General features: G+C 47.4%; 1 protein-coding gene across 1 annotated transcript in view; it reads right to left on the bottom strand.

Moving 5' to 3' along the window:
- The window catches only part of LOC126535659 (uncharacterized), a 316,705-nt gene that overhangs the window by 132,183 nt on the left and 159,212 nt on the right, over nt 1-25,310 (bottom strand). Inside the window, exons 12-14 of the mRNA XM_050182461.3 lie at nt 22,237-22,449; nt 21,241-21,412; nt 15,000-15,078 (exon numbers count right to left, since the gene is read on the bottom strand). Of these exons, the coding sequence (XP_050038418.2) occupies nt 15,000-15,078; nt 21,241-21,412; nt 22,237-22,449 (464 nt within the window). The remainder of the gene's footprint in view (nt 1-14,999; nt 15,079-21,240; nt 21,413-22,236; nt 22,450-25,310) is intronic.

Below are 25,310 nucleotides of genomic sequence, written 5' to 3'. Positions count from 1 at the left end.
TACTTGATCATTTCCCTATCGAACTACAGCAGCCAGGTGTTGAACAGGTCTTTCGTCATCCATGCCTTTGTGTTGGCAGTCCAGTCAACTGGCATATTCTGTACGTGCCACAAGGTGCGAGGCTGTTTTTATTTTCCAATAAACAGAAGTTTTCTTTTTTCTGTCCCGTCCACGTTGCAACAAAACAACACAGTCAAACGCTCCTTCAAGGGCTTACTATCGTGGCAGTATTGCCGCAAACCACATGCATTTTGTTTGGTTTTGCTTTAAGGGGGGACGCGGTCCTCGAAAACCGAAAAATCACGAAAAAAACCATTTCTGAAAAATAATATTTTTGGATTGTATGTCTCAAACTACCTGTTCTCTCATTATCAGCACTAAATTCAACCGCAAAGTAAAAAAAATGCTACTTTTGAGGCCACCGCGGCCCACAAAACGCGTACAAATGCAGAAATTAAGTCAAACTTCGCGCGCATGCCATACCCAGCTCGTGCGGCCTGCTCGTGCCATCTTGGTGTCGTTTTGACCGTGAATTCTTTGTCTGTTTTTCCGCCTTGCAAAATGGCATCGTCGGCACGGTTGAGGCGCTATTGGCGTTTTCCCGCGATGCGATGCGGAGAGCTGATTGGCCGAAGCAGTGCGTTCAAATCCCGCGGGCTAAAGCGCGCCTGCCATTGGCTGCTGCGTGGGCGGCGGCGGCTGCTCCCTCTGATGCCGCGCTTGCGTCGTTGTTGCCCCTTGCTCCGTCCGCCTCAACAGACGCCTGCTTGCAAGCTGCTCATCGCCTTGCGCTATCTTTTAGATTATTTTCTCAACTTTCTTTTCTCGCTAGTTCTTTGCTGCACGCGATGCCGGCAACGAAGCCGAAGACAGTGCAGGTGTACGGTGCACGGAAGTGCGATATGCGACTTGTATGAGCATCGAACTTTCGATATTCCGCAGTGAGTGCCGACTGCGTAGACGCTTTCAGCGCTGGAACTGTACTATCGGCTGTCGCCAGTCAAAAATCCGACACATTGAGTGTGTCTTGTTAGGAATGGCCTGCAGAGGTGCCGACATGCAAGGTTTTCAAAGCCAGCTGCAGCTGTGCGCGCGGCGAGCTTCCTTGAAGAAACCATGGAAGCCTTCACCACCTGCCGCAGTGACTCGTTTCGCAGGGACGATGATGTGCCCCGTCAGCACCTCCATGGCGCCGCTATGACTAAACCAATCGCCAACGCCTTTACAGTTCAACTGCAGCAGGGGGAATTCCTGGAAGGAGATGCTTTGCGGTGCCTTCTCACGGGCCTTTGAAGACGCCAGTCAATGGACAGCCGCAGCAGCCACTGTGCGAGTTCCACTCTGGGATTAAGACGCGTCTGCTCCGGGCAAAACACATGTCAGCGAGAACCCCCTCACCTAGGCATGGTCAGTGAAACCCGTGCGGAATGTGTATGTGTAAACCCCCCCCCCACTCAAAGGCGGGTCGGCTACGATGACTTTCAACGCTCCGTTTGTAGCAGGTTGAACGGCCGTTTATCCCTCACCTAGGGATCTAGGGAGGACAAAGTGTTTATAAGCAGCTGTTGTGCAGCTGCTGAGTGTGCTTTCTCTCGCAGTCAGCTGGACTGATGAACTGCAACGTCCTTATGTAAATACTGTAAATAAATCCCATATTCCTCGTTCTCAATGAGAAGCAGTCCTTCCCTTCAACAATGTCCTCAGCGTGGATAATTTGGACGACGGCATGGGCCAGCTACCATCCACTTTATGTCCGACTCCAAACTTTACAGTCTGGCGCGGCAAGAGCTAATTAGAAGCTCCGCAGGAGCTTTCTAATAAAAAAAAAAAAACGTGTTCAACTTTAAGGCCCGTTTTCTCGGAATAGATTTTTTTGCTAGTAGTGGTGCTGGGGAAGGCGATATCTCAAGAACCGCTCTTCAGATTTCTGTGCCTTTTTTTTTTAGATTCTCTTCCTGAATGACCTTGCCAGGGGGTAACAGGCTTCTTCCTTTTAAAGCTAGTGCAGTTAATTTATAATAAGCAATTATATCTTGATGAACGCGGTCATTACTGGCTATATCAAATTCAAAGTTGTGTTAACATTTTTTGCAGGGGAAATTAAAGAAAAGGGCTCTGTAGCCTCCTGGGATATCTATCAAGGAAGCATCACAGTGAATTTCAGCTTCCTACGATGTCCTGGCATTTCTCCAGGCTCTTCCTCAGGCATATTGTCACGTGGTAGTGACGTTGAAGAACACAGTAGCAAATACTGTGAAAGACAAAACTAACTTTTATTGGGCGAACCTGTGCCCACAAAAGAGGCTACACTTATAGCACAACGATAGCGGCGAACACGGTCGGCGATCGTCGAAAATCAGATCAGCGAGTCAAGCGCGTCGGCTTTTATAAAGCAGTCATCGAATGTTCCAGACTAATCGTTGGGACCCGCGTGCCTTCCACATAGTTCTACACCATTCGCGTCAGGCGATGAAATCGGATAACACAAGGTTCGGCGACAACAGACCGCGGATAGAAGCATCGATAACTTTCCAGAAACTTCGGATACATGCAGGCGCGTCCCGCGCTGTGTGATAGCATTTGTTAGGCGGCGAAGCGTGGTCGCCCGATAAAGATAAGTACACGTGTCAATACCCCCCTCTTAAAAAAGCATCGACCCGATGCTGCAAACAAACGAAAGTAATACACAAAAGCACTCGTAGCAAAGAAAACAACAAAAATAACGAAGTTCCTCAGCGTCCGTAAAAGGGTTTAAGGCGCACCACGTGGACCACTTCAGATCGTGCACGGCGTCGCTGTGAATGCGAAATGCCGTCTGGCATGACCTCATAGTCCAGTGCGCCAATACGTCGGATGACCTTGTAGGGTCCGAAATATTGTCGCAGTAATTTTTCACTGAGTTCTCGTCGGCATATCGGGGTCCACACCCAAACACGGTCGCCGATCACAGACAGCGGATAGAAGCATCGATAACTTTCCAGAAACTTCGGATACATGCAGACGCGTCCCGCGCTGTGCGATAACATTTGTTAGGCGGCGAAACGTGGTCGCCCGTTAAATATAAGTACACGTGTCAATATACATGAGCTATCTAGTTGGACCTCAATAACCCTGGAACTAATAAACACATCTTTGTGAACCTTTGCAGTTCCTCATAGTTCGGTGGTGTGAACGTACCCTGAAGGTTTCATCCGGATATCTTAAAAAATAAAGAAGTTTGTTCTTCAGGGTAGCCTCCCCCCTAAAGAAACATACCACTTTCGTCTGCATTAAGTATGTCCTTGTTCTCGTACCTGGCAAGAAGCTTTGGCAGCTAATTTGCTTTCCATTCGGAGAGGGTGTCCACACTAATGTTATCGCGTTCACCGCAGACTTCCATGTATGTTACGCCATGTCTCGCCTTGAAACAGTCCAACCTTCTGTCATTGAAAGTGACACCGTCGTGTCCGAGGACCACGGTTAGCTGTTCCGCTTACTTCCTTGAAAGTAGTGCGTTCACTGGAATATCGAAAGATCGGGCATTGCACAGCCACATCAAAAGTGCGGACTCAATGTCCGGGTATGTTGCCTCGCAGAGCCTGAAACATTTAGGATTAATTTCCCCCACACTTGCTTGGGAGCGACACCTTTGTTGTTTCACAAGTGAACTCATGATCTGCTTCAATAGTCCATCATTTTAACAGTGTCCGCCTGCTTTTCACCGCCATGAAACTACATACAGAATCTTCGTCCTGTCACTCAGTGAAATTGCTTCCATTTTTTTAGATGCCATTATCACAGCACTTGCGGCCTTGCACAAATGACTAACATGGGAACACAACAAAATGGGGTTAACAAGCAATAACACACCCCACGTGATGATCAACGTGCCCTCAGACTGGCTCGGCTAGAGGCTGGGCTTGGCCAGGAGTCACCTGTGTTGCCAGCCGCAAAACTTGCCAGCCGCAAAACTTGCCACTTGACATTTCCACAGTCCCCGTGAGGTCCGAATAAACGGTCAGCGACTGTACTTCCGCTTTGTCTGCTTGTTCCCACGGTCGTGCAGTCACGCGCGCTGGTACCGAAGCTATGCCATCTTCTACCATGTTACAGCACATGATCATGCTCTGCGACCCACTTGTTTTGCCTCAGCATTTGTGTAGCACTGAATTATACCGCTAGTCATGTGTCCTTGTGCACAGCGCACAAAATCATGCGCTGCACGAAACCAGACAATCCCAACAGCTTGTGCACAGTGCCACAAGGAAAAAAAAGCGAGGAGGAAAAATATTTTTTCAATGATTTGCATCAAATTTTGGCTGCCAGACCAGATGCAAGAGTTATGTATTATAGTTAGAGGCAGTTTTCTACGGAAATATTTGGAGACAGCATAAAGAAGGGTTCAGAATCTGCGAATCTGGAACTTCCAAAAAAGTGATTTTTTTTTCTTCTTGCGAACAGATCCCCGCGTCCCCATTAACACTTTCGTGTCAACGGTGAAAAAAACTGTAGTTTTTGGGTAGTCTAGTAAAGGATTTTTTAACTGTTACAGCAAATGCTTGATATTAGAATGTATAGTATGAATTTGTAGAAGAATGTGCTTTCTAATGGTATAATTTGCAAGCAACCATTTATTAACAATTACTTGAAAAAAAATATTAAATAGAAAAATTTTTAACGGGACAGAGAGAACTCCATAAAAACATTGATGCTGCTTTGCACTAAGAGAACATAGAAAAAATCTAAAATCGAAATAAAAAAAAATAAAAGGCTATTACAACATTCTCACAGATATGACCTTTTTGTCTCTAAAAGGTTTTTTTATACAAGGGAAAATGTAAGCCCTAGGGGCCATTCAGCAGTTCGTGAGAGCCATGCTGCCACTTTTACGAACCACCGCGCACCAATGCAGAACACAATGCCAAGGTGTACTCCGTCTTCTCCCGCATAATTCCACTTTTTGTGCCTCCACCGGCAAATGCTCGTGTCCAAACGAAATTGACACCCTGAAGATAAGAACTGCGACCTTTAGAACACACCGGATATCTCTAGATCTGAGCTCAGCAGCAACGAAATGGTTTGGAATAGAAAACGAAACTTGCTGGCGGATAGCTGTGGACATCTTCCGAGTCTGTGCTGCTACCACCATCAAAAAATTATGAAGCAGGCTCATTGAAACCCGCCAAAATTTGTCATTTCCAAAGGGCAGCTGCGCGCGACATCGGCACCATGTTGGAAGCTACTAGCACTCGTGCATGGAGGAAGGAGAAAGTCAGGAGAGAGCATTACGTCAGGCAGCCAGCCTTGGCAAGCGAACTCCATAACTCTCACATTTTCTCAGTGCAAAACGTAACCCCTTGCCTCGAGATCACAAAGCAAGAATCGAGATTTGCCAAGACGTTTGGTTCTCAGTAGCTATGCCAGTAGTTTTTATTCAGTGCGCGCTTATTCAGCTGCCTTGCCATGGCTCTGCCTGCAGAGCGTGAACACTAAAACCAACCGCGCACTTTGATGTGCAATCAGATGTAGGGCCGACAGGTTTGGCTTCAATCGCATTCAATATGTTCCCTCCAAGCATTTTCCTTTTTCTATGTGCATGCCCGACTAAAAGGCGCTTTAAAATATCCCTCCCCTCCCCCCGCGGTGGAAAAAAGAAACAAAAGCAAAACTCGAAAAACAGTCTCTTTTAGGTGCTGGATAGCGCTAGCTGTCTGAAAGTGCTCCAAGTGCGGCAAAATTTGAAGTTGAAATCATCGATAGCGGTTTATCGATGGGCATAGGCGCGAACAGAAAAGTGTTAAAAAAGGATAACGCACAAAAGTATGGGGTCAGTTTGGGTTCGAGAATGTGGTTCAGCTGCAACCACCAGATGCATAACACCACCTCGCGGCCACAGACTTGCAGTGGACAAACTAAAGCCCCTTAAACTTTGTCAAGTAGCGCCACGCTTTGAAAAATGCCACCTCCTCCTCATGCGCTCTGGCCGAGGCTGACGCCGCGTCACTATTGGCCTAATGGCATCACGTGGGCCCTCGCGCTGGCTTCATTTCTTTTACAGTCACACTTCGGCAGCATTTTCGCTTCAGAAGCGTCTACGGAGTGGCGTGGAGCACATGTTGGCACCGTTGCTCTTCTGTGTCGTTTTGATTTGCAAACGCCTTGAAGCAAGTTTTGTGACAAGTGGGGCGTCGCTTCACAGCATTTTCTATGACCATGATCTGCTGCGCCTTCGGATGCCAGAATAGATTTCCCAAAAGCAAGAAGCTCTTCTCGATATCGTTCAGTAAGTGCGACGGATTAAGAAGAAAGATAAGGCTTCTACGAATTGGGAGGGAGAACTTCCCACCAACACCTTCCACACGATTATGCGAGCTAAGTTGCAAGACTCTCATAGTATAGTATGCATGTGTCAGGCTTCCGTAATTTGTTGCGGGCCGTAACATAGTAGATATTGCACAGTTCATTGAGCATGTTGTCATTTGTCTGCAAGCTTTAACACGATTCCTACGCGACGCATACTTTGCTTATGTAAGCACTAAGTGGTTGTGTACGGGTGGCACCGATGAAAAGCGTGCGTGTTCTCCCGAAACTAAGTTACTCAGTGCGTTTGTCGCCGAGAGACAGCATCATAGGTCACCGAGACATACTTGCTGATTTGCGTGAGCTTTAAATTGTGCAAATGTTTAGACGCGGTGGTGGACTACTCACAAAGAAAACGTGCAGTCACCCGCTCGTTCCCTGGCTGGTTTAGTCGTCGTTCGTACTCGTTCGCTAAGTCGCTTGCTTGCTCGTTGGTTCCACTATTAGTTCCTATCGCCATTATGTCTCTGAGACGCACTTGCTGTTATTTGTGACTGCAAAAGCAAATCTGTAATGCATCTACGCTGAAAATAAACTATGAACTTGCCACTCAAATGCTGTTTCATATCATTTTGACCTCTATAAAACATCATTTCACTTATTGCAATTTCGACCGCGTCATAGCGCAGCAATTCTTTGCATGGTCATGACTTCGCTATACAAAGTCAAATCTCGCAAATTTTACTTCAGAGCGAGCGTAACCGTCCTCAATGCATGCACTTTAGTGCAATTCAGTTCACGACAAGTACGTCACTTAGTGAACGAACGAGCTAACGCACGATGAAATGCTATTTGTGATAAGTCACTAACCTAAAAAAATTACTCAAGCCCACTATGCTCTTGTTTGAGACTGAGTGAAATGCTGTTATCGCATTCTCAGTTCGCGAATGAATGCTAAAGAACTGATTTTATGTATTATGTACGCAGAGTCTAGACTCGATGATCGGCCCCGTTGTTTCTGTCGACGTTGAGGCACGAGGAAAACAATAGCACCAGCGCCCACCTCTGAGCCTTTGTGCGTGCTTAGAAGATCGGCAAACATGCATGTTGGCGGCACTGTAGCTTGTAATAATACTCTTTCGAACCTTCAGATCAGTTGTCGTTCATGCCCTGTGTCAGCCTTTCTACGTCATAGCTGATATGCACCATGAATTCAAATGCTAAGGACGAGGCGGATGATTTAGGCTACTGAGGGTAGCTGGAGGTCAGGATGTTGGCATTCAATCGTAAACGTGTTATTTACAACCATTTGCAATAATTTCTTTCGACATGCACTTGACAAATGTTGCATACCGAATTGTAGCCCACACGATACATTCGGAGTCATCACGGCACAGCATTAGCGCTCATTCAGATACGTGTCAAAAAAATTTTTATCAAAACAGGAAAAAAAAAGCTCCATTTGTCTAACCGTCAGTATCGAAATTCTATGCTGTAGACGAAGTTACCCAGACCGCTTTCCGATCCTCATACGCTTTTGCACAGGCCACGCCAATCCGAAAATGAAGTCACATGCCACTACATGGCTAAGCCACATAACACACTGGGACAAATACCGCGAGTTACTGCAGCAGCAGTCTCCAGCCAAGAACATTGACCATCTGGTATCACAGCTGTGCATTGCGAAGCGAAGAGCCACCAAACGCTTACGGGTTCCCTCTGACCACCCAGAGCCTGATAGACATCTTCTCACCTTATGGAATAGAAGGCACCGGATACTCGCTCAGTACAGGCGGTCTGGTCGCACTGCTCACCAAAAAGCACGGTTGCGCAAAATACAGCGTTTGATCGAAGAATATACGACTACGCTCGCGTCAGACCGCTGGATGGGAATTTGCGAATCCATCAATGGACAGACTCATACGTCCAAGGTTTGGGCCATTCTGCGCTCTCTTCTCGGCCAGCGCAAGACCAACAACAGCGCGGCTCGTGTGGCCCTCCACGAAGGCATAAGCGCTCAGGAACTTGCCAAACAGGCCGCTGAACTGTTTTTCCCGCAGACGTCTCGCCCCACAGACACCACATGCCAGAAGGATGTACATTCTGAAGATAATGAACCAGTTAACAGCCCCTTCACCTTGATCGAGCTGGAGCACGCCTTGCAGCGTGCTAACGTACGTAGTGCTCCAGGGGTCGATGAGGTGGGCGTAGCTCATCTACGCAATCTGCCCCTTGAGCACAAGCACGCTCTTCTCGAAGAATTTAATCGAGTCTGGGATACCGGGATACTGCCCTCCACTTGGAAGTTTTTGGTGGTCAAGCCCATTCCGAAGCCTGGTAAACCACCACATACCTTGTCCAACCTCCGTCCGATCTCTCTGACCTCGTGTGTCTGTAAAGTAATGGAGAGCATGGTCAACACATGCTTGATGTGGTACCTTGACGATCGCTACCTTTTGGCTCCTACACTGTATGGATTTCGCCGTGGGCTATCAACACAGGATGTGCTAGCCCGCCTAAAACAAGACGTCCTCGACTCTAATTCGGTGCACCCACGAGCCGTTGTCGCAGTGGATATACGCAAGGCATTTGATTCCGTCCCACATAACACTATCATGATCAAAGCACGTGCCCTTGGCATCAGAGGGAAGATGTACAAGTTCATAGCGGGTTTCCTTGAAGAGCGAAGCTACCAAGTCGAAGTCGGTCACGACGCCAGTGCCATACGAACCAACCGCGTAGGCGTCCCCTAGGGCGCGGTTATTTCACCGGCGCTGTTTAATATAGCTATGCACCAGCTACCTAAGCGCCTTGCTGACGTATCGGGCCTGAAACATGCGGTGTACGCCGATGACGTCACCGTGTGGACGCATCAAGGGTGCATCGGGGAGCAGGAGGACATCTTACAACGAGCTCTCGACATTATTCACGCCTATGCCACGGAAACGAGTTTACACACTGCCCCAGACAAAACAGAGTTTAATAATAATTAATTATGGGGTTTTACGTGCCAAAACCACTTTCTGATTACGAGGCACGCCGTAGTGGAGGACTCCGAAAATTTGGACCACCTGGGGTTCTTTAACTTTTCGCATTTCGCCCCCATCGAAATGCGGCCGCCGTGGCCGGGATTCGATCCCGCGACCACGTGCTCATCAGCCCAACACCATAGCCACTGAGCAACCGCGGCGGGTAAACAGAGTTTGTCGTCATTCATGGTAGCAGGTCTACCTTTGGCAAGCAGGAAGAAAAGCAGTCTTTTAAACTGTACATCGGTGACCAACCCATCACACGGAAATCTATCCGAATACTCTGTATACACCTAGATGAGAACTGCACAGCGAACACTTGGTTCCAATGCGTTACGAAGACCAGCAAACAAATCCTGCATGCTTTACGCAGAATCTCTACCCGCACCCGTGGAGTAAACGAACGTGAAATACGGCAGTTCGCTCAAGCTTTTCTTGTCTCCCGTATCATGTACGGGCTGCCGTATCATCCAGTCAACCGCACACAGCTGCACACGCTCGACCGGTTACTTAAGGGGGGACGCGGGTCTTGAAATCGCGAAAAATGGTCAAAAATGGCAATTTTCAAAGATTGCGTTTTTGAAGTCTTTAATGTCCCAACTATGCCTCTACAAAATATTATGGCTCAATTCCTACTCGAAGTATAAAAAAAACGGCAATTTAGAAACGTCGGTGAGCCGAAATTGAATGCCAAGCGCGAAGATTTCCCTCATTTTCAAGCTGCCGTAGCTCCGCGCGACGCGAACCGATCGGCGCCATCTTGGTCTCGTTTGAAAGCTGGCTTCCCGCTCTCCATGCTGGCGCCCTTCGGCACGCTGAAGACCCTCGTGCAGCGGAACGATCGCTACCCGTTCCCAAGCGGGAAATCGTCGCGAGACAGCCGCTGATTGGGTGAAACGAGCGCCTCCTCGAGGCGCAGCCCTCTGATTGGCCGTGACGCCTGCCGCGGCCCCGCAACCGCGTTGTTCGACTCCTTCACGTCGTCTGCTTTCGTCTGCACGCACGTCATTTTTCGCGCTCCTCTTTGTTTCCTAGTATTTTTCGTTCTGCCTTTTTCTTTATCGTTCTTGTAGATATCTTGGCTATTGAGTCGCTTCTTTTAACCACGAATTTCTTGCTTTTGCGTGCCTGGTGTCTTTATTCCGCGTGTCACGATAGCGCGAGACGCGCACTTGAAAGCAAGCACGCGAAAAGCAGTCAGCAAAAAGAGACGCGCATATAAAATAAGAAGAGCGCTACATCGTCGAGAACTACAGCTTCGGTGATGCCGCAAGCTGCTGTGCCCTTGGTGGATGCGTCTGGACTGAGCTCGCCAACAACAGCTTCGCCGGAGGACGCGGCTGAACAAACCCCGTCGACGCTAGCTTCGCCGGTGGACGCGGCTGGACAGTGCCGATCGCTGTCAACTTCCGTGTTACCGCAAGTCTCTTCAGTGCCGGTGGATGCGCCCGGACTAAGCCCGTCGAAAATTCCAACTTTTGAGACGCTGCAAGTCGCTTCGGATTCAGTGTCGTCGGAAGCGGACGAGCCGGCTGACCGAAGCCTAACGTCGACTTCGGCGTTTCCGCACGCCGCTTCGGCGCCGACGGACGCGGCTGAACCGAGCTCGCGTGCTCAACGCTTCGACACGGTGTTTTTCACGGAGGCGAAGTGCGCGGGGCGCGAAATATACGCAGACAACATTAAAACTTCATTGGCGAAGAAGTCCGCGACTTCCCGCAAGTTCGAGCTAATGAACGTCGGCACAGGAAGTGAAGACGACGATCGCGGCACAGAGTACATCATCGTTGATCTCTCCGTGCTAAAGAAGCTGTTTGCGTCCTCAAGCTGCAGCAAGTGTGGGATGGCCACTCTCCAACTCGCAAAGTGCAGTGAGAGAGAGCAATGAGAGAGCCAGTAGAGCTGTTGCAGCACAGCTTGGTTACAGTCCTGGGAGCTGCCTCATTCGTAGGAGCCTTGAAAAAGATAAACAGAGGCTGTGCAGGTCTGATAAAAGTCACACCAATGCTGAAAAGGTGAAGAGGATGGCCAAGAAGCACAAGCCTGACAGAACCCAGGACTACTGCCCAGGACTTTTGTGAATGTGTGGCAGATTCATAGAAAATAGCAAGTGACTTTCTGAGCTTTTTTTTTGTCAAGCGCCAATGCTATACAGAGGTTCTCACAATCTTTACATGAACAGATTTCTGTGAGTTTGGTGTTATTGTGTTCAGTAATGACTGGGCTGCATGCTAAAGCGTTAAATTTTTCCATGTGATGGGTAAACAAAAGTGGCAGAGTAAGCAAAACTTTGAATGCAATTTTCTCAGCTTTGCTTTTTCGATCAAATGCCTTTGCCTTACAGAACTTTTCATAATGTTTGCATCAACCGATTTTATTGAATTAGGTATCATTTTTTTCAGTAAAACCTCAGCTACATCCTAAAGCTTTCCATTTTTCATTAAACCCAATAGACTAGCAATTAAATCAGATGTAAGCTAATTACTCCCGCATTGTCTTTTTCTTCCTACTTTGTTATTCATTCATGACCTATATGATGACTTTTTGAAAATTTCTTTAGCTTTAGGATGTGCAGTGGGCCCTTGGAAATGACAGCTATTCTTTAAAAGTAGTTTTTTTAATTAAGAAATTATCATAATGGCCCGTAAGAAAAGACCTATGTGGGATAAATTATTTTGCAATATCTTCATTTCTAGATGAGATATATAAAATCTGAATGTATATTTGGGATCAGCATTCAAAGATATATCTGCATGCCAATTTTCAGAAAGATATGTTAAGAAATAAAAAAAAGTTTTCAAGACCCTCATCCCCCCTTAACGAAGCCAAACTCATTGTAACTGGACTCCCAAGGTACACAAGCCTCGAAGCGCTTAAAAGTTGTAGCAAACTCAACAACCTGTCCGAGCTCGTAGACATGCACATCTATACACAAGAGACGAGACTTCGCACCACAAAAGCAGGGCGACACACACGCATGCTTCTCGGGTATGACGCCCACAAAATGCCGATTTTGCCCAACAACACGCCGCCGTGAGAAATCACGGCTCTCACCGATGGCAGGCCACTTCCTCTCAATATGGACCCTACTCAGCGAATGCGACGCCTTAGCATGCCAAGAGGCATGCTAAGGCTACGAGTTCACTCTCCTTGACTGAACGCATCGTATACACGGACGCTGCACTGCCTGCAGACGTCGTTAGTAACACCTGTTATGCGACTGCGTGGTACGACCAGACAAATGAAAATCAGAACCGCCGCCATCATATATCAGCAGAATCAATGTCCAGACCCCGCGCTGAGCTAATGGCCATCCTAGATTATTTGGAATTGGCCCTCGCAACTTCGTCTCAAACTGACCCTGTTCACCATCATGTGTACACAGATTCCCAGGTTGCCCATCGGGCATGTGCTAATATTATTTACACAGATCCCGTACTGCAGAATATCCGGCACCAGGCACGCCTGCTCCGCGAATGCGGTCACAATGTTACCATTCACTGGGTCCCTGCGCACTGCGGTATCCCCGGAAACGAGAAGGCTCATAGACTGGCGCGCGCTCATCTCTCTACCGCGCTAGCCAGAGCCTCCGATAATCCTGATCCTCTCCTAGCTACCACACCTGAGGTAGCAGACCCAATGGCTGACAAGCATGCGACCAAACAACGGCGAGCCGCCTACCTCGCAGCAGTGGGCAATCCACTCTCTATACCGTCACTTCCACCGAAGGTATTCACACGGCGAGAGTCAGTCTTACTTCGGAGAATCCAGACAAGCACCCTCCTTACTCCTCACTTGTTGAACCGTTTCCACAAGGGTGGCACACCACCACCCTTAAGTGGGTTCTGTTCCATGTGCACATGTCGTGCTGATCTAAACCACCTTTGTTGGGAGTGCCCAATCTACATCCCACCAAGGCTTCGTGCCCTGGCCACCATACAGCGGGGACCCTGGCCTTCTCTCCGGACTTGGGCTTGCCCGGATACCACGTCTCCGGACCATGCCATCGAGCTCTGGCGAGCACTGCTGCTGTTCCTTCAGGACCCTGCAGCACCACCCGTCGGCGATCGGCTCCGTGACAGCCACAAGCGTCATGCCGCCCCCACTTAGCTGCCTCCAGGACGTTCATTAATAAAACGGAGGCAGCTTTACCCTTCCCCTTTTCCAATAACACCCCTCCTCTTTCCACCGCAGAGTCTTCGACGCATTTTAATGTGGAATAAACGTGGTTTCATTCATTCATTCATTCAGAGCTAGAAAGCCAACGCGAATGCTTAGCGTGCACTGCCTTGCTATGCTTGCATTCACTTTGCGAAAGGTCGTCTGCAATGCTTGAGCGGTGTAGGCAGCGCCACTCCCGAAAAGGGAGTGTGAGAAAGAGGAGAAAGGAGGAAGAGTGAAGGTGGAAGAGGAGAGTGTCGCTACTTTGCAAAGTTTATAGGGCTTTAGGACAAACTTGTGTGTACCATTTTGTTTTCTGGAAGCATCTCATTCCAAGCAATTGTGTTTGAAAGAATTACACTCATCTAGTCCTAGCCACCATAACGTCAAAAAGCCTGTGTTTGGCACCCAGCAAGCGATGCCACTCCAGTGCAACCTTTAAAACAAAGGTCGTTTTGCAAGCAGAGAAAGCACCAGTTCGGTGTAGACGAAAAGAATGTGCACTTATGGCAGAAACAAATGAGATCAACAGTGTTGCAAAGTGTATGGCGTTCACTGGACTAAAGAAAGGTTGACACCATGAGATGGAAAAAGACATAGCAGACTTCATCAGGACACAAACAGAAGCATGTGGCCTAACGACAGAAGTAATACACGCAATAGCAAGGTAGGTCACGAATATTCGAGGCATCACACGAACATAGTTTAAGGCCGGCAAGGCTGGGCCACTTGATATATGAAGCGGTTCAGATTCAGCCTCTAACAACTGACTGCCAGTATGCCAGAATCTGCAGAGCAACTTCAATGAGAAGCTTATCACATTTTAGTGCTCCATACATGACGTATTCTTCGGACATGCTTAATAATTCGGACACCTTTGCCGCCCCACCACATACCCCTTAGAGAGAATGTATAGGGACGTCTGAAATTTCAGACACTGAAACCCTTTTTTACAATCTGAATTTTCCAACTTCTTTTGCAGTGACCACAACTTTGAAACAGCATTCACTGAAGGTACCACCCCAGCGATTTTTTATTATCTCATGGCCTCAAATCAGCGCTCCCATACGCCAATTCACTGGCAGCTGTAGTAGTCGTTTTGAGATTACATAAGGCCTAGCTGCGGCAAGGTTTGCTGTCAAGCATTCTGCTGTTCGGTGTTCTCATTAGAAAGATTCGTTTCTGTCGGCACTGGCACCGACTATGCCTTCGTCATCCTTATTCATGGCGTCGAGGCGCAGAAAGCACGACAAGGGTCTAAAAAGCACTGTGTCAAGCCGATTACCAAAAGTTAACTCAACTGTAATACAGCGGTGTTACGCAGTGAAGCACACCACAAGTGCAATGGGGCATTTGTCACAGGGCATAAAATGTATTTGTTTAATATAAAAGCGCACACCTGCTGCCTCCAGTCACAGTACAAACACAGAGAAGTCTAATAAGTGTACTGACAGCCATTGCCAGTGTACTGGCAGAGGCTGCCTCAACTGCCAGATAACTGTAATCTAGCCAGACAAAGCAATGACCAACCAGTTCGGCGAAGGGCACCCTTTGGTGAAGTGGCTTTGCCCACACTGGAGGCTCTGGTGGGCCACAATCTGCAGGGCGCCTGAAACACAGGGATAGCCATTCTTTGTAAGGAACTCTGCATTCACAACAGCACAAATGAGAAGGCAAACAGAAAAGAAAATAGAAATCACCCAAGAGAAAAATTAAAAAGGGGGTTAACCGAGGGGCCCGATTTGTATTAATCATATCATGAAAAGCCAACAAACAAAGACACCAAGGAAAACACAGGGGAAATTACTTGTACTTACTAATTGAATTAAAGAAGTGATAAATTACTGGCAATGAAAGTGGATGACAAAGCAACTTTCCACAGGTGGGGAACGATCCCACGTCTTCGCGATTGGACGTGCGATACTCTAACCAATTGAGCTACTGCAGCGCAGTTTCCCCAACCACTTTATTGGGTGTTTATGTGTTACTACTAGAACTAACCTTGCGAGTGTTAGCCACCACCACCACTCACAAACCTCGGTGGCGGGTGTGGAACATACTTTCTGCTGCAGGCATCACGAGTAAATGATCTTTCTGTGTTTTTTTCATACACATTCATTGCCATTAATTTATCATTTCTTTATATCAATTAGTAAGTACAAGTAATTTCATCTGTTTTTCTTGGTGTCTTTGTTGGCTTCTCATGATATGATTAATTTTTTTCTTGGTGTCTTTGTTGGCTTCTCATGATATGATTAATAAAAATCGGGCCCCTTGGTTAACCCCCTTTCTTCTCGTTCTTACTTCTCAGATGCCCGTCTGCGCTTCTTCACACGGAAAAAGAACAAACTTGCCGAGGCAAGTAAGCGTGCGACATGCTCAACCGGTGGGGACAAGAAAGTGATCAGCTGAATTGCTTTCTTAACGTTTCAGCCATGCAAGCAAGCAGCAGTTTCTTTTTCACTGCTTTTTCTCAATGCAATAGATAAACGTAAAAAAATGCATTTGTCTCTTTTCATTTGCTATTATGTAAACCATGTTCATTTTTCTATTTTTAAACTACTTCATTAGAACTACTTCGTAGCTTGCTGTTTTTTGACATGCTTTCCATCATATGTATTTTGCATTTCTTCCTTGTTTACCGTAATTTTTTTTTCGCAACCGGTGTCATATTGACAAACATATGTAATGGAATGTGCCATTATACTGAGGCTTGTGATGCAATGGGCATTAATGTCTCCTCAGCTTGACACGTATTGGGATATTTGCCCTACGTTATGTGGTTCACATTCTGAATAAATCTGCAGTGCAGCAGTGTCATGATCCTGAACACGTGTGCTTATTTTTGTTTAGACATGAAACACGGCTTCATTTCAGTTAATCAAGACTCCAGAGTGCAGTCTTCATTATGCAATCTCACGCCATGCAAGCGTAGTCCATCCAAGCAACACACACTGTCATTATGAAGCATGCCAGATTGGAGTGGAGGTGATAGCGGGACTCGTCCCAGAAGGCAAGATATTTGTGAAAGCGCAACCAACACGAGAATTGGAGCTGCATGGGTGGCCTTGCATAGCTGTGCAAGGTGAAGTGAGACGTGCTCTCGCTCATGCAATGCCAACGCAACATGAACTTGTCAAGGTTACATGTTGAAAATGAACAGACGGTGGTACAAACTCGGAGTTAAGGCTAGGTTAGAGATCAGCGCATATTCACGCGACACACAGATGTTGCCTTGCGGAAGCTTCGTCGTTCCCACTTTGAAATGTTGCCAACGGTCTCTGTGATAGGTTGCAGCAGAGTGAAGTTAGCTTTTATAAACTGTAAACATGGGAAATCTAGTAGCTTTTCTGTTTTGTAATACGACAGCAGCAAACTCGCGCGGTGTAGACGATCTCATTACAAATAGCTAGTGAGAGCGGCGCTGCTTCAAGTCTTGCTGCGAGGCTTAAATGTGCGAGTGCTTGGCGAGTTTCTTGGGCCTTGCCTAGAGTCACAAGCCCAAGCAAACGACCTATTTTAAATAAATAATCTCATGCTCCTCTGCCTGAGATAAGGAACTGCGCTGCAACGACGCACACATTCAATATTGCTGTCGGCACGACTGCCTCCATCATAGCCTTGTTATCATGCAAAGGTAAGCAAAAGTAACTTTTCACGCGCACATGCAATAAACGCACTGTATGTAAGCCGAAATACGAGTGGCAGTAGAATGTTAGTTCTTTGATGAAAGATAAACAATTGCTTCGAACCAGTACAGGAGTTTCAGCCGAGTGCGGTGTATGCAGACACGGAATACCTCCACGCTAACAGCAGCAACCCTAGTGGCAGCTTCTGTCCCTGTATAAAACTGCGGGCAGAGTTTCGTGACCAGAAAAGCATTCAAGGACTCTGCGAGTACTAATCTTTCCGTGTGAAGGCAACCAGTCAATACACCCACACATGCTACCCGAAGGCATCAATGCTGCCGGATTCGAAACCCTCGTTATGTAAGAACGAGAAGAAAGGGGGTTAACCAAGGGGCCCGATTTTTATTAATCATATCATGAGAAGCCAACAAAGACACCAAGAAAAACAGATGAAATTACTTGTACTTACTAATTGATATAAAGAAATGATAAATTAATGGCAATGAAAGTGTATGAAAAAAACGCAGAAAGATCATTTACTCGTGATGCCTGCGGCAGAAAGTATGTTCCACACCCGCCGCCGAGGTTTGTGAGTGGTGGTGCTGGCTAACACTCCCAAGGTTAGTTCTAGTAGTAACACATAAATACCCAAGAAAGTGGTTGGGGAAGCTGCGCTGCAGTAGCTCAATTGGTTATACCCCTGTCACACGGGCACCCGCGAACTCCGTTGAGCATGAAACTCCCTAACGGAGATTGACGGCAATGGAGTTGCGGCCGTGCTACACGGCACAGCGCGAGCTTTCGACGGGTGCCGCACGGGGTACAAACGGCGCTGCTGCGCTTACTTCCGCGTGCAACTGTTCACATATACGGTCGCCGTTAAAGTAATCTATGTGCATTTCTTTAACGCAGTATGTAATAATATAAAATCACAGCGAGAAACTTTGAGGTACGTTACCACAAGACTTTAGTTTTCCAAGCATAGCGAAGTTGCACGCGATGGTGGCCACACTGCGCTCTTGCTTTCGTGCGTGGGCAGAGCGGGTCACGTTGTTGGGCCGGTGCGCTTCGAGTTGTGATTCCGCTGTGTAATCGCGAGTGTCTGTGTGTTCGCGGTGCGCCGGGATCGCTCATGGTGCGTGTCACCCGGAGAATTTCACCCGTACCGCTTGAACGATACGTGCAGCTCCCGTGGATATAAAAGAAAAACAAAATGGCGGAACGACGTTTCCCGATGCAGCGTGGCGAAGCATTGGTGTAGAGAGTAAAGGTGCTGATGACCTTAAAAACAAATTAAAACTTACATTATGTGGCATATATCCCAAGGCAAAAAAAAAGAATAATGCTAAGATTTGTAAATGAACCAGTTACGACGATTTTACTAGCGTGGTGTTCTGCAGAACTGTAGCTGCCTGGGAACGAGAGTTCCATCCAACCGTAATGGTCATTGCCGAACTCCCTTCGCCCAAAATCTCCATTTAACTTCCTTGGCGCAAGGGAGACCGTGTGACAGGGAGCGCAACTCCATTGGCGTAAAGACGAAGGAGTTCAATGGAGTTCGCGGCTGCCCGTGTGACAGGGGTATTAGAGTATCGCACGTCTAATCGCGAAGACGTGGGATCGTTCCCCACCTGTGGGGAGTTGCTTTGTCATCCACTTTCATTGCCAGTAATTTATCACTTCTTTAATTCAATTAGTAAGTAGAAGTAATTTCCCCTGTGTTTTCCTTGGTGTCTTTGTTGGCTTCTCATGATATGACCAAGAGAAAAATAGCAGCTCAGACTATCCTCCAATGTATGTGGCAACGCCAATTATAGCAAAATCCTGCTACAGTGTAACCTCATTAAACCGTAGTTGGCCGGAGCTTGGAAAAAGTATGTATTAAACGGTAGTACTGCTAAACCAAAATAGTATGAGATCACCCAATTACCTGTCAAAAACGCAACTCGGAGAGAGTGCGATGAAAGGGCAAAAAACATGCAGTATTTATTAATTTTGCACGACAAAAGTCTGTTATATTCGTTTGATGCCGCGGCAGCTTAGGAACGACGAGCTTAAGGAACTCCCTTAAGCTCGGCAAACACTCGCATGAGGCCGACGTAATGCGGGCCTGAATCGCTTGTGCTGTCGCTTTCTGTGTTGTCCTCATCACTGTCATTAGGCGACACTTCGGCAACAGAGGCAACGAGGATGAAAAGACGAACTTCAAAACGTTGAACCTCGTAGCCGACATCTTTTCGCAGTCCCAGCAGCACTGCCAAGCCGCTTCTCCTTCGCATTCCAAATGCCACTACGGTAGCGCCGATTTTGTGCCACGTTTGTTAGCACAAACAATTTCCAATTTTTATTTTACGCTGAGCACCCGGTTTTTGTCCAAGCCTTGGCATGACGCAAGTCCTAGCTTGCACAACGCCACAGCACGGCCACCACTAGCCATCCACAATGCTATCTGGCTCGGCACCGAAATGATGTTGATGTTAGTGTGCCTTCACCCTTCCAAGAGCCTTCTGTGTCCGTGCTTGGAGGCCGTTCTGATCTCTGAGGCTCATTCTGCCTGGCAGACCTACCGTCGTGATTGCGCTAGGAAAAGTGCAAACACTAAGTGTTAACCAATACGTACGCAATAAAGCTGGTACGGTTTATGCGAATACAAAACATGTTATCTTCAATGGCCGCTGAGTTGGGGACTTCACTTTACTATGTTTAAAACGAAACCGCTGTTTAAGCGGGTACAGTTTAACGAGGTATTACTTAATTCATAATTGCTTAATTCAAACTGATGGATAATTCGAACCTGGCACGTTGTACCTGGAGGGGTCACATGTATTTAAGTAGAAAAAAGATCCCGTAAATTTGAACTGTGATAACCAATGGTTATTTCGAAGAAAATTTCTTGCACTTGTAGACCCTTTCGGCCAAACCAAAGGCAAATACCCCTGTTCGACGTATCACTAGACACCACACTCATGCATACCATAGAAATTTAGCACTTCAGCCTTGCAGTACATTAGTGCATTCGCCACAGTGCATTCAGCCTCTTTCTACAAAGCCTTGGCAGCCAAACAGTTGACCTAGCCTAGCGAGAAAAAAAGTTATGTTTCTGTTTTGTTATATTGTCAATGTCTCCTCAAAACCAAAAGTAGCAACGCCTAGTTGACAGTGACAGCAGACTGCGCCCAACCAACAGTACAAGCCGAGTACTGTTGCCGAGTACCTAACTTTCTGCTACGTTTCCCTTCCCTTGGAATCCATTCCATAACTCTTAATGACCATCGGTTATCTTCTCTCCTCATTACATGTCCTGCCCATGACCATTTCTTTTTCTTGATTTCAACTAAGATATCATTAACTCTCGTTTGTTCCCTAACCCAATCTGCTCTTTTCTTATCCCTTAACGTTACACCTATCATTTTTCTTTCCATAGCTCGTTGCGTCGTCCTCAATTTAAGTAGAACCCTTTTCGTAAGCCTCCAAGTTTCTGCCCCGTACGTGAGTACTGGTAGGACACAGCTGTTATAAACCTTTCTCTTGAGGGGTAATGGCAACTTGCTGTTCATGATCTGAGAATGCCTGCCAAACGCACCCCAGCCCATTCTTATTCTTCCGATTATTTCAGTCTCATGATCCGGATCCGCAGTCACTACCTGTCCTAAGTAGATGTATTCCCTTACCACTTCCAGTGCTTCACTACCTATTGTAAACTGCTGTTCCCTTCCAAGACTGTTGAACATTACTTTAGTTTTCTTCAGATTAATATTTAGACCCACCCTTCGGCTTTGCCTCTCCAGGTCAGTGAGCATGCCCCAAACATGAGATAGAATCAATATATAAGAAAATTTCAATAAATGAGGTAAACTGACAAATTTTACTAAGTTATATAAAGGTTTACTTGTACCATAAATTTTTCTTGTTGGTACTTTTTTGCAATCTTGTGCAGTGCTGTGTTACGAGACCTTCAAGAATTTCAGAAACAATTTAGTTTTAGTAAAACATAACATCTGTAATATCTTAGAATGAGCCCAAACTTGTACAAGAGATTTGGGAGCAACAATACTCGCTGCACCTAATTCAGAAGAGCTTTGCTTAGTCCCTCTGTAGTAGCACATGTCTGTGCTGACACGTCGGCATTTGAGAGTGGTCACCTGTTCTCATCATTGACGCCGTCTACCAGGGCACCCGTCGGTGGAGGTTGGGCACTGCAGGAGAGCCCCCCAGTGTGGGTGGGCTCGCAGAACACCTCAAAAGGCGTAGCTGCAACACCCACAACAGCACCTTCAAGAGTGGTCTCTGTTTGTGCCTCGACCTCTGCATTATCTGAAAGCACCAATGCAGATGTTGCTAGGTCATCACAAAAAGCTGGAACAAAGAATGCTGTACCATACATGCAGACGTGTTGCATTCAAAATGAACCCTAATTATAACTCCTCATTACGTAACACAAGTAGTGAAGACATAGGCAGCACGATGGGCACAGCCATCGATGTCGTGCAAGTCAGGCAGCTCTGGTTGCTGCTGGCACCGAGGGCTGCTTTCTGCCCATGTTCACCGCTTGAGCGGTGTTATTAAAAACCCTCCTCAGCAATTTGTGGAGGTGCTGGGTAGCATACTGTCTTGTAATTCCAAAGCTGGGTGCTACCCACTACTGCGATGATGCCCGATAAAGCCTACGTAGCAAGGTACACCACAGACTCTTGCAACGGTCATTGTTTCGAGTGTGCTGTGCCAGTATGACCCAGCCATCATTAGCAGCACCTATAACTACAACAGGGAGGTTGTTTTGGTCATTGCACAAAATAACAAGTGGGACAGGGCCACCAAGTCACACAACATGCTGTTTTTAAAAGGACACTAAAGAGAATTACTAAATCAGTTTGGAATAATAAGGATAAAACTGAAAAATTTAAGGATTCTGTTGAAAAAAGTCCTTGAGAGAAAGGTGACTTGGCGCAGTGCTTGCAAGCTCCACACGCCTCGCACAACTGGAAAATTTGGCCGAGACGTTTATAGCAGCGTATGCTATCCGCGGACTGTATCAACAAGCCTAAGTGGTGGTTAAGGACCCCATCAGCAGTACCTGAGGCATTTAAAGAACATGTGAAAGAACAGCCCATGAAAATTGTGCCCGTGCACGGACGCACTTGCTGCTCCTTCCACCGTGCGATCTTGTTGGCTCAGTGATGGCTGATCCAGGCGTGATTGTGCCAAGGTGCAGTTCCAGAGGCCGCGCACGACGTTCGACACGTCAGCTGTGCGTAGGCTCGTGCCACTCTGGGTACTTTCAGCACTCGCAAGCCCGCTCGCCTGGTGAACACTCGGGGTGCCGGGTGGTGCTTCCTCAGGCTGGCCAGGGGCTGCAAAGGACAAGCATCGAAGGTGCCAGTTGCAGTGGTTTGGGGCAAGTTGGTGTTTCAAGTAGGTGGCAAGGCATAATGCAAGAGCAGCCCTGCATCTTGCACCGGTGAAAAGTGGACACTTCACAGTATAGCATCCCGGTGGCATTCAGCACGCTTTGATGCCACTAGCATCGAAAACAGATTATGCCCCATCTCACACTGAAGCCTCTCAACCATAACACAACATGCACCAGCTTGAGTGGCGGGCAGCACACCAGCTAGCAGTTCGGGTCCACTTAAGGAAGAACACCCAGTTTGCGTCTTTTCCTAACAAAAAAGCGCTCGCTCACTGGCAAGGATGTTAACCGAACTTTCATATAGCCTTGCTCTGGGCCTTTTCTCTCCTTCGTGTCACTCACTCACTGCACACTTGTGCACATGCTCTGCAGCAAAACTTGGCCACTGCACTCCTGCAGGCCATGGTCAGCATGCTGAGGTATGCAGGGTTTTCAGAGCTCGTGATGTCAGCATCGTGATGTAGCAGACATATTCGGCTGCTGCCTTGCACACCGGAAACAAAACTATATCCGTGCCTTAAAGTAACACAAGTTTGCTGCAGGATTTTTAGCCTATGTCTCGTCAATATCCTTCAAGCTTAAGTCCCACATGTCAGTAATGACATAGCACACACAGAGGCACGATCGGAGATCGTGTTCGAAACGCGTATTCAGTTTGCGTTCAGTTTTGCCTAACACGCCTGGCCTAGGCTGCACCGACATTGGCAGCAGCACGCGTCGGCGCAGCCTAGGCCAGGCATGCGAGGCAAAACTGTACGCAAACTGAATGTGCCTTTCGAACAATGATCTCCGATCGCGCCCCAGGTTTTCCTTTGGAGGTGATCACTAAAGTGCCAGTCGTGGCTTCGTACAATGCTGTCGAATGCACTTTGAATCATCTTCGTGTGTCTACAGGTTTTCTATGACAAGGGTTTCCTGTCACTACATTGCCTAAAAAAGTGCACACCTGCACATTAATGGGTCCCCGAAACAGTTCTGTGAGCAAATTCTGTAGGTGCATAAGGTACATCTACAGTAAGACATTCGCACCACAAGTGAAGTGTCTCGTTAGGAGAGCTACGGGCAACTACAAGTTACCCTCCTCCATAGCCACGTTTTTTCTGAACTCGTTCACTGTGCGATCAAGGCTAAGCTCCCCTTTCACTGGCTCTGCATCAAGACGGGACGTCATGTCATCGACTTCCAGTTGTGTTGGAGCCAGCGTGCAAAGCCTCTTCAAATTCTCTGCCAGCCGCTTGGCCGTTGATCCCCAGTGAGAGCTATCCAAGCAGCACGCGTTGTGAACGTTCTGTTCCCACTCCAGTTTCAAGTTTCAACTGCCGCTTGGGTACCGACCCAGAGCTTGAGAAGAGATGCGTAAGCACCGAGTGCCTATGGAGCACTATAACCAGTCTCTTAAGCCAGTGCACTTCAAGTATTGTACCAGTGCACGAATCACTTTTTGTGCAAGTGATGGGTGTGGCCAGTCCGAGTATCGTTGACTTGGTGAACGGTCTCGAGTCCAGTCGGTGTAAAGTTGTCCGCAGAGAAGGCGTTGTACATCGTAGGGAGAGCAGGTAGCCAATAGGTGCTCGATGGTTTCCTCACACCTACAGGAGTCGCAGACTGGGCTCTCGGCCATTCCCAAACGATAGGAGTAGGCGTTCATGAACGCCACTCCCAGCCACAAGTGGCACAGCAAGGTTGTTTCGCCGCGGGAAAGGCTAGATGGCAGTTTATTGATGTTTATTGAATCCGGCACGCCATAAAGATAACTTGGGCATGTGCATAGGAGAGTGCCCATAGGTAGACAAAGCTTTGCAGACTCGCCCACACACAACACATCAGTCTGTGTGCCCTCCAGCGGCCTGCTGGTTTAATCTTCGTGCATGCTTTCTTGCCATCCATAGATGCGGCTTTTGTTCCCTCCTTTCGCATCGCTTATGGGGATAGCTTCACTCGGTTTTCTTGCCCTGTGGCAACCTTGTACCAACAGACCACGTGTCGTGTAATGGCTGTGTGCGTCAAGGTTCTTTCGAATATACAAAGTATTAAAAAATACATATTCAATACTGTATTTACTCGAATCTAACGTGCACCTTTTTTCCCATAAAATTGGTCAAAAAATTGCATGCGCGTTAGAATCCAGTACGACACTAAATCCGCGTTAGCATTTCGCCATCGGCATTCAAAAAATGGCCGCCTCGTACGCGCTTCTAGCCTAGCTGCCGTAGCTTCCTCCATGGGCATACCTCCACGTTGTAAGTGTAACCAGGCGCTGGTGTAACCTAGTCTACCGCCTGTCTTCCCGTTTTCTGCATTTATTCAACCAGCATTAAACCGCCGACTGCAAAGACACGCCGAGTCCACCATGATGCCACATTTAAAAGTAAAGTTATCATGTGTGTGGAGACGGAGGGAAATCGGGCCGCATCACGAGTGTTCGGAGTTCCCGAAACTTGCGTGCGGGACTGGCGCATACAGAAGGAGAATATTTTTGCCGGCAAAGCAACAAGGAAAGGTTTCAGTGGACCGAAGCAGGGATGCTTTGCCGAAATAGAAGAGCTGCTCGCAGAATACGTGCAAGAGCAGCAAGCGGCACAGCGGCCTGTGACGACCGATCTGCTCAAAGTACAGGCAATGCAATTAGCCCTACAGAAAGCTAATGCGGAGTGACTTCAAAGCGAGCAGGTGCTGGCTATCAAATTTTATGAAAAGAAAAGGCTTTTCTCTTTAAAGGGAGACAGGGATGGGCCAAAAATTGCCCGAAGAATTTGAAAAGAAATTGCGCAGTTTTCAGCAGTACATTCTGAAGTTGCGCCA

The sequence above is a fragment of the Dermacentor andersoni genome, chromosome 7 (assembly GCF_023375885.2).
Source record: "Dermacentor andersoni chromosome 7, qqDerAnde1_hic_scaffold, whole genome shotgun sequence".
Lineage (NCBI taxonomy): Eukaryota > Metazoa > Arthropoda > Arachnida > Ixodida > Ixodidae > Dermacentor > Dermacentor andersoni.
The sequence above is the reverse complement of the archived record's forward strand: the minus strand, read 5'-3'. Positions and strand labels throughout refer to the sequence as shown.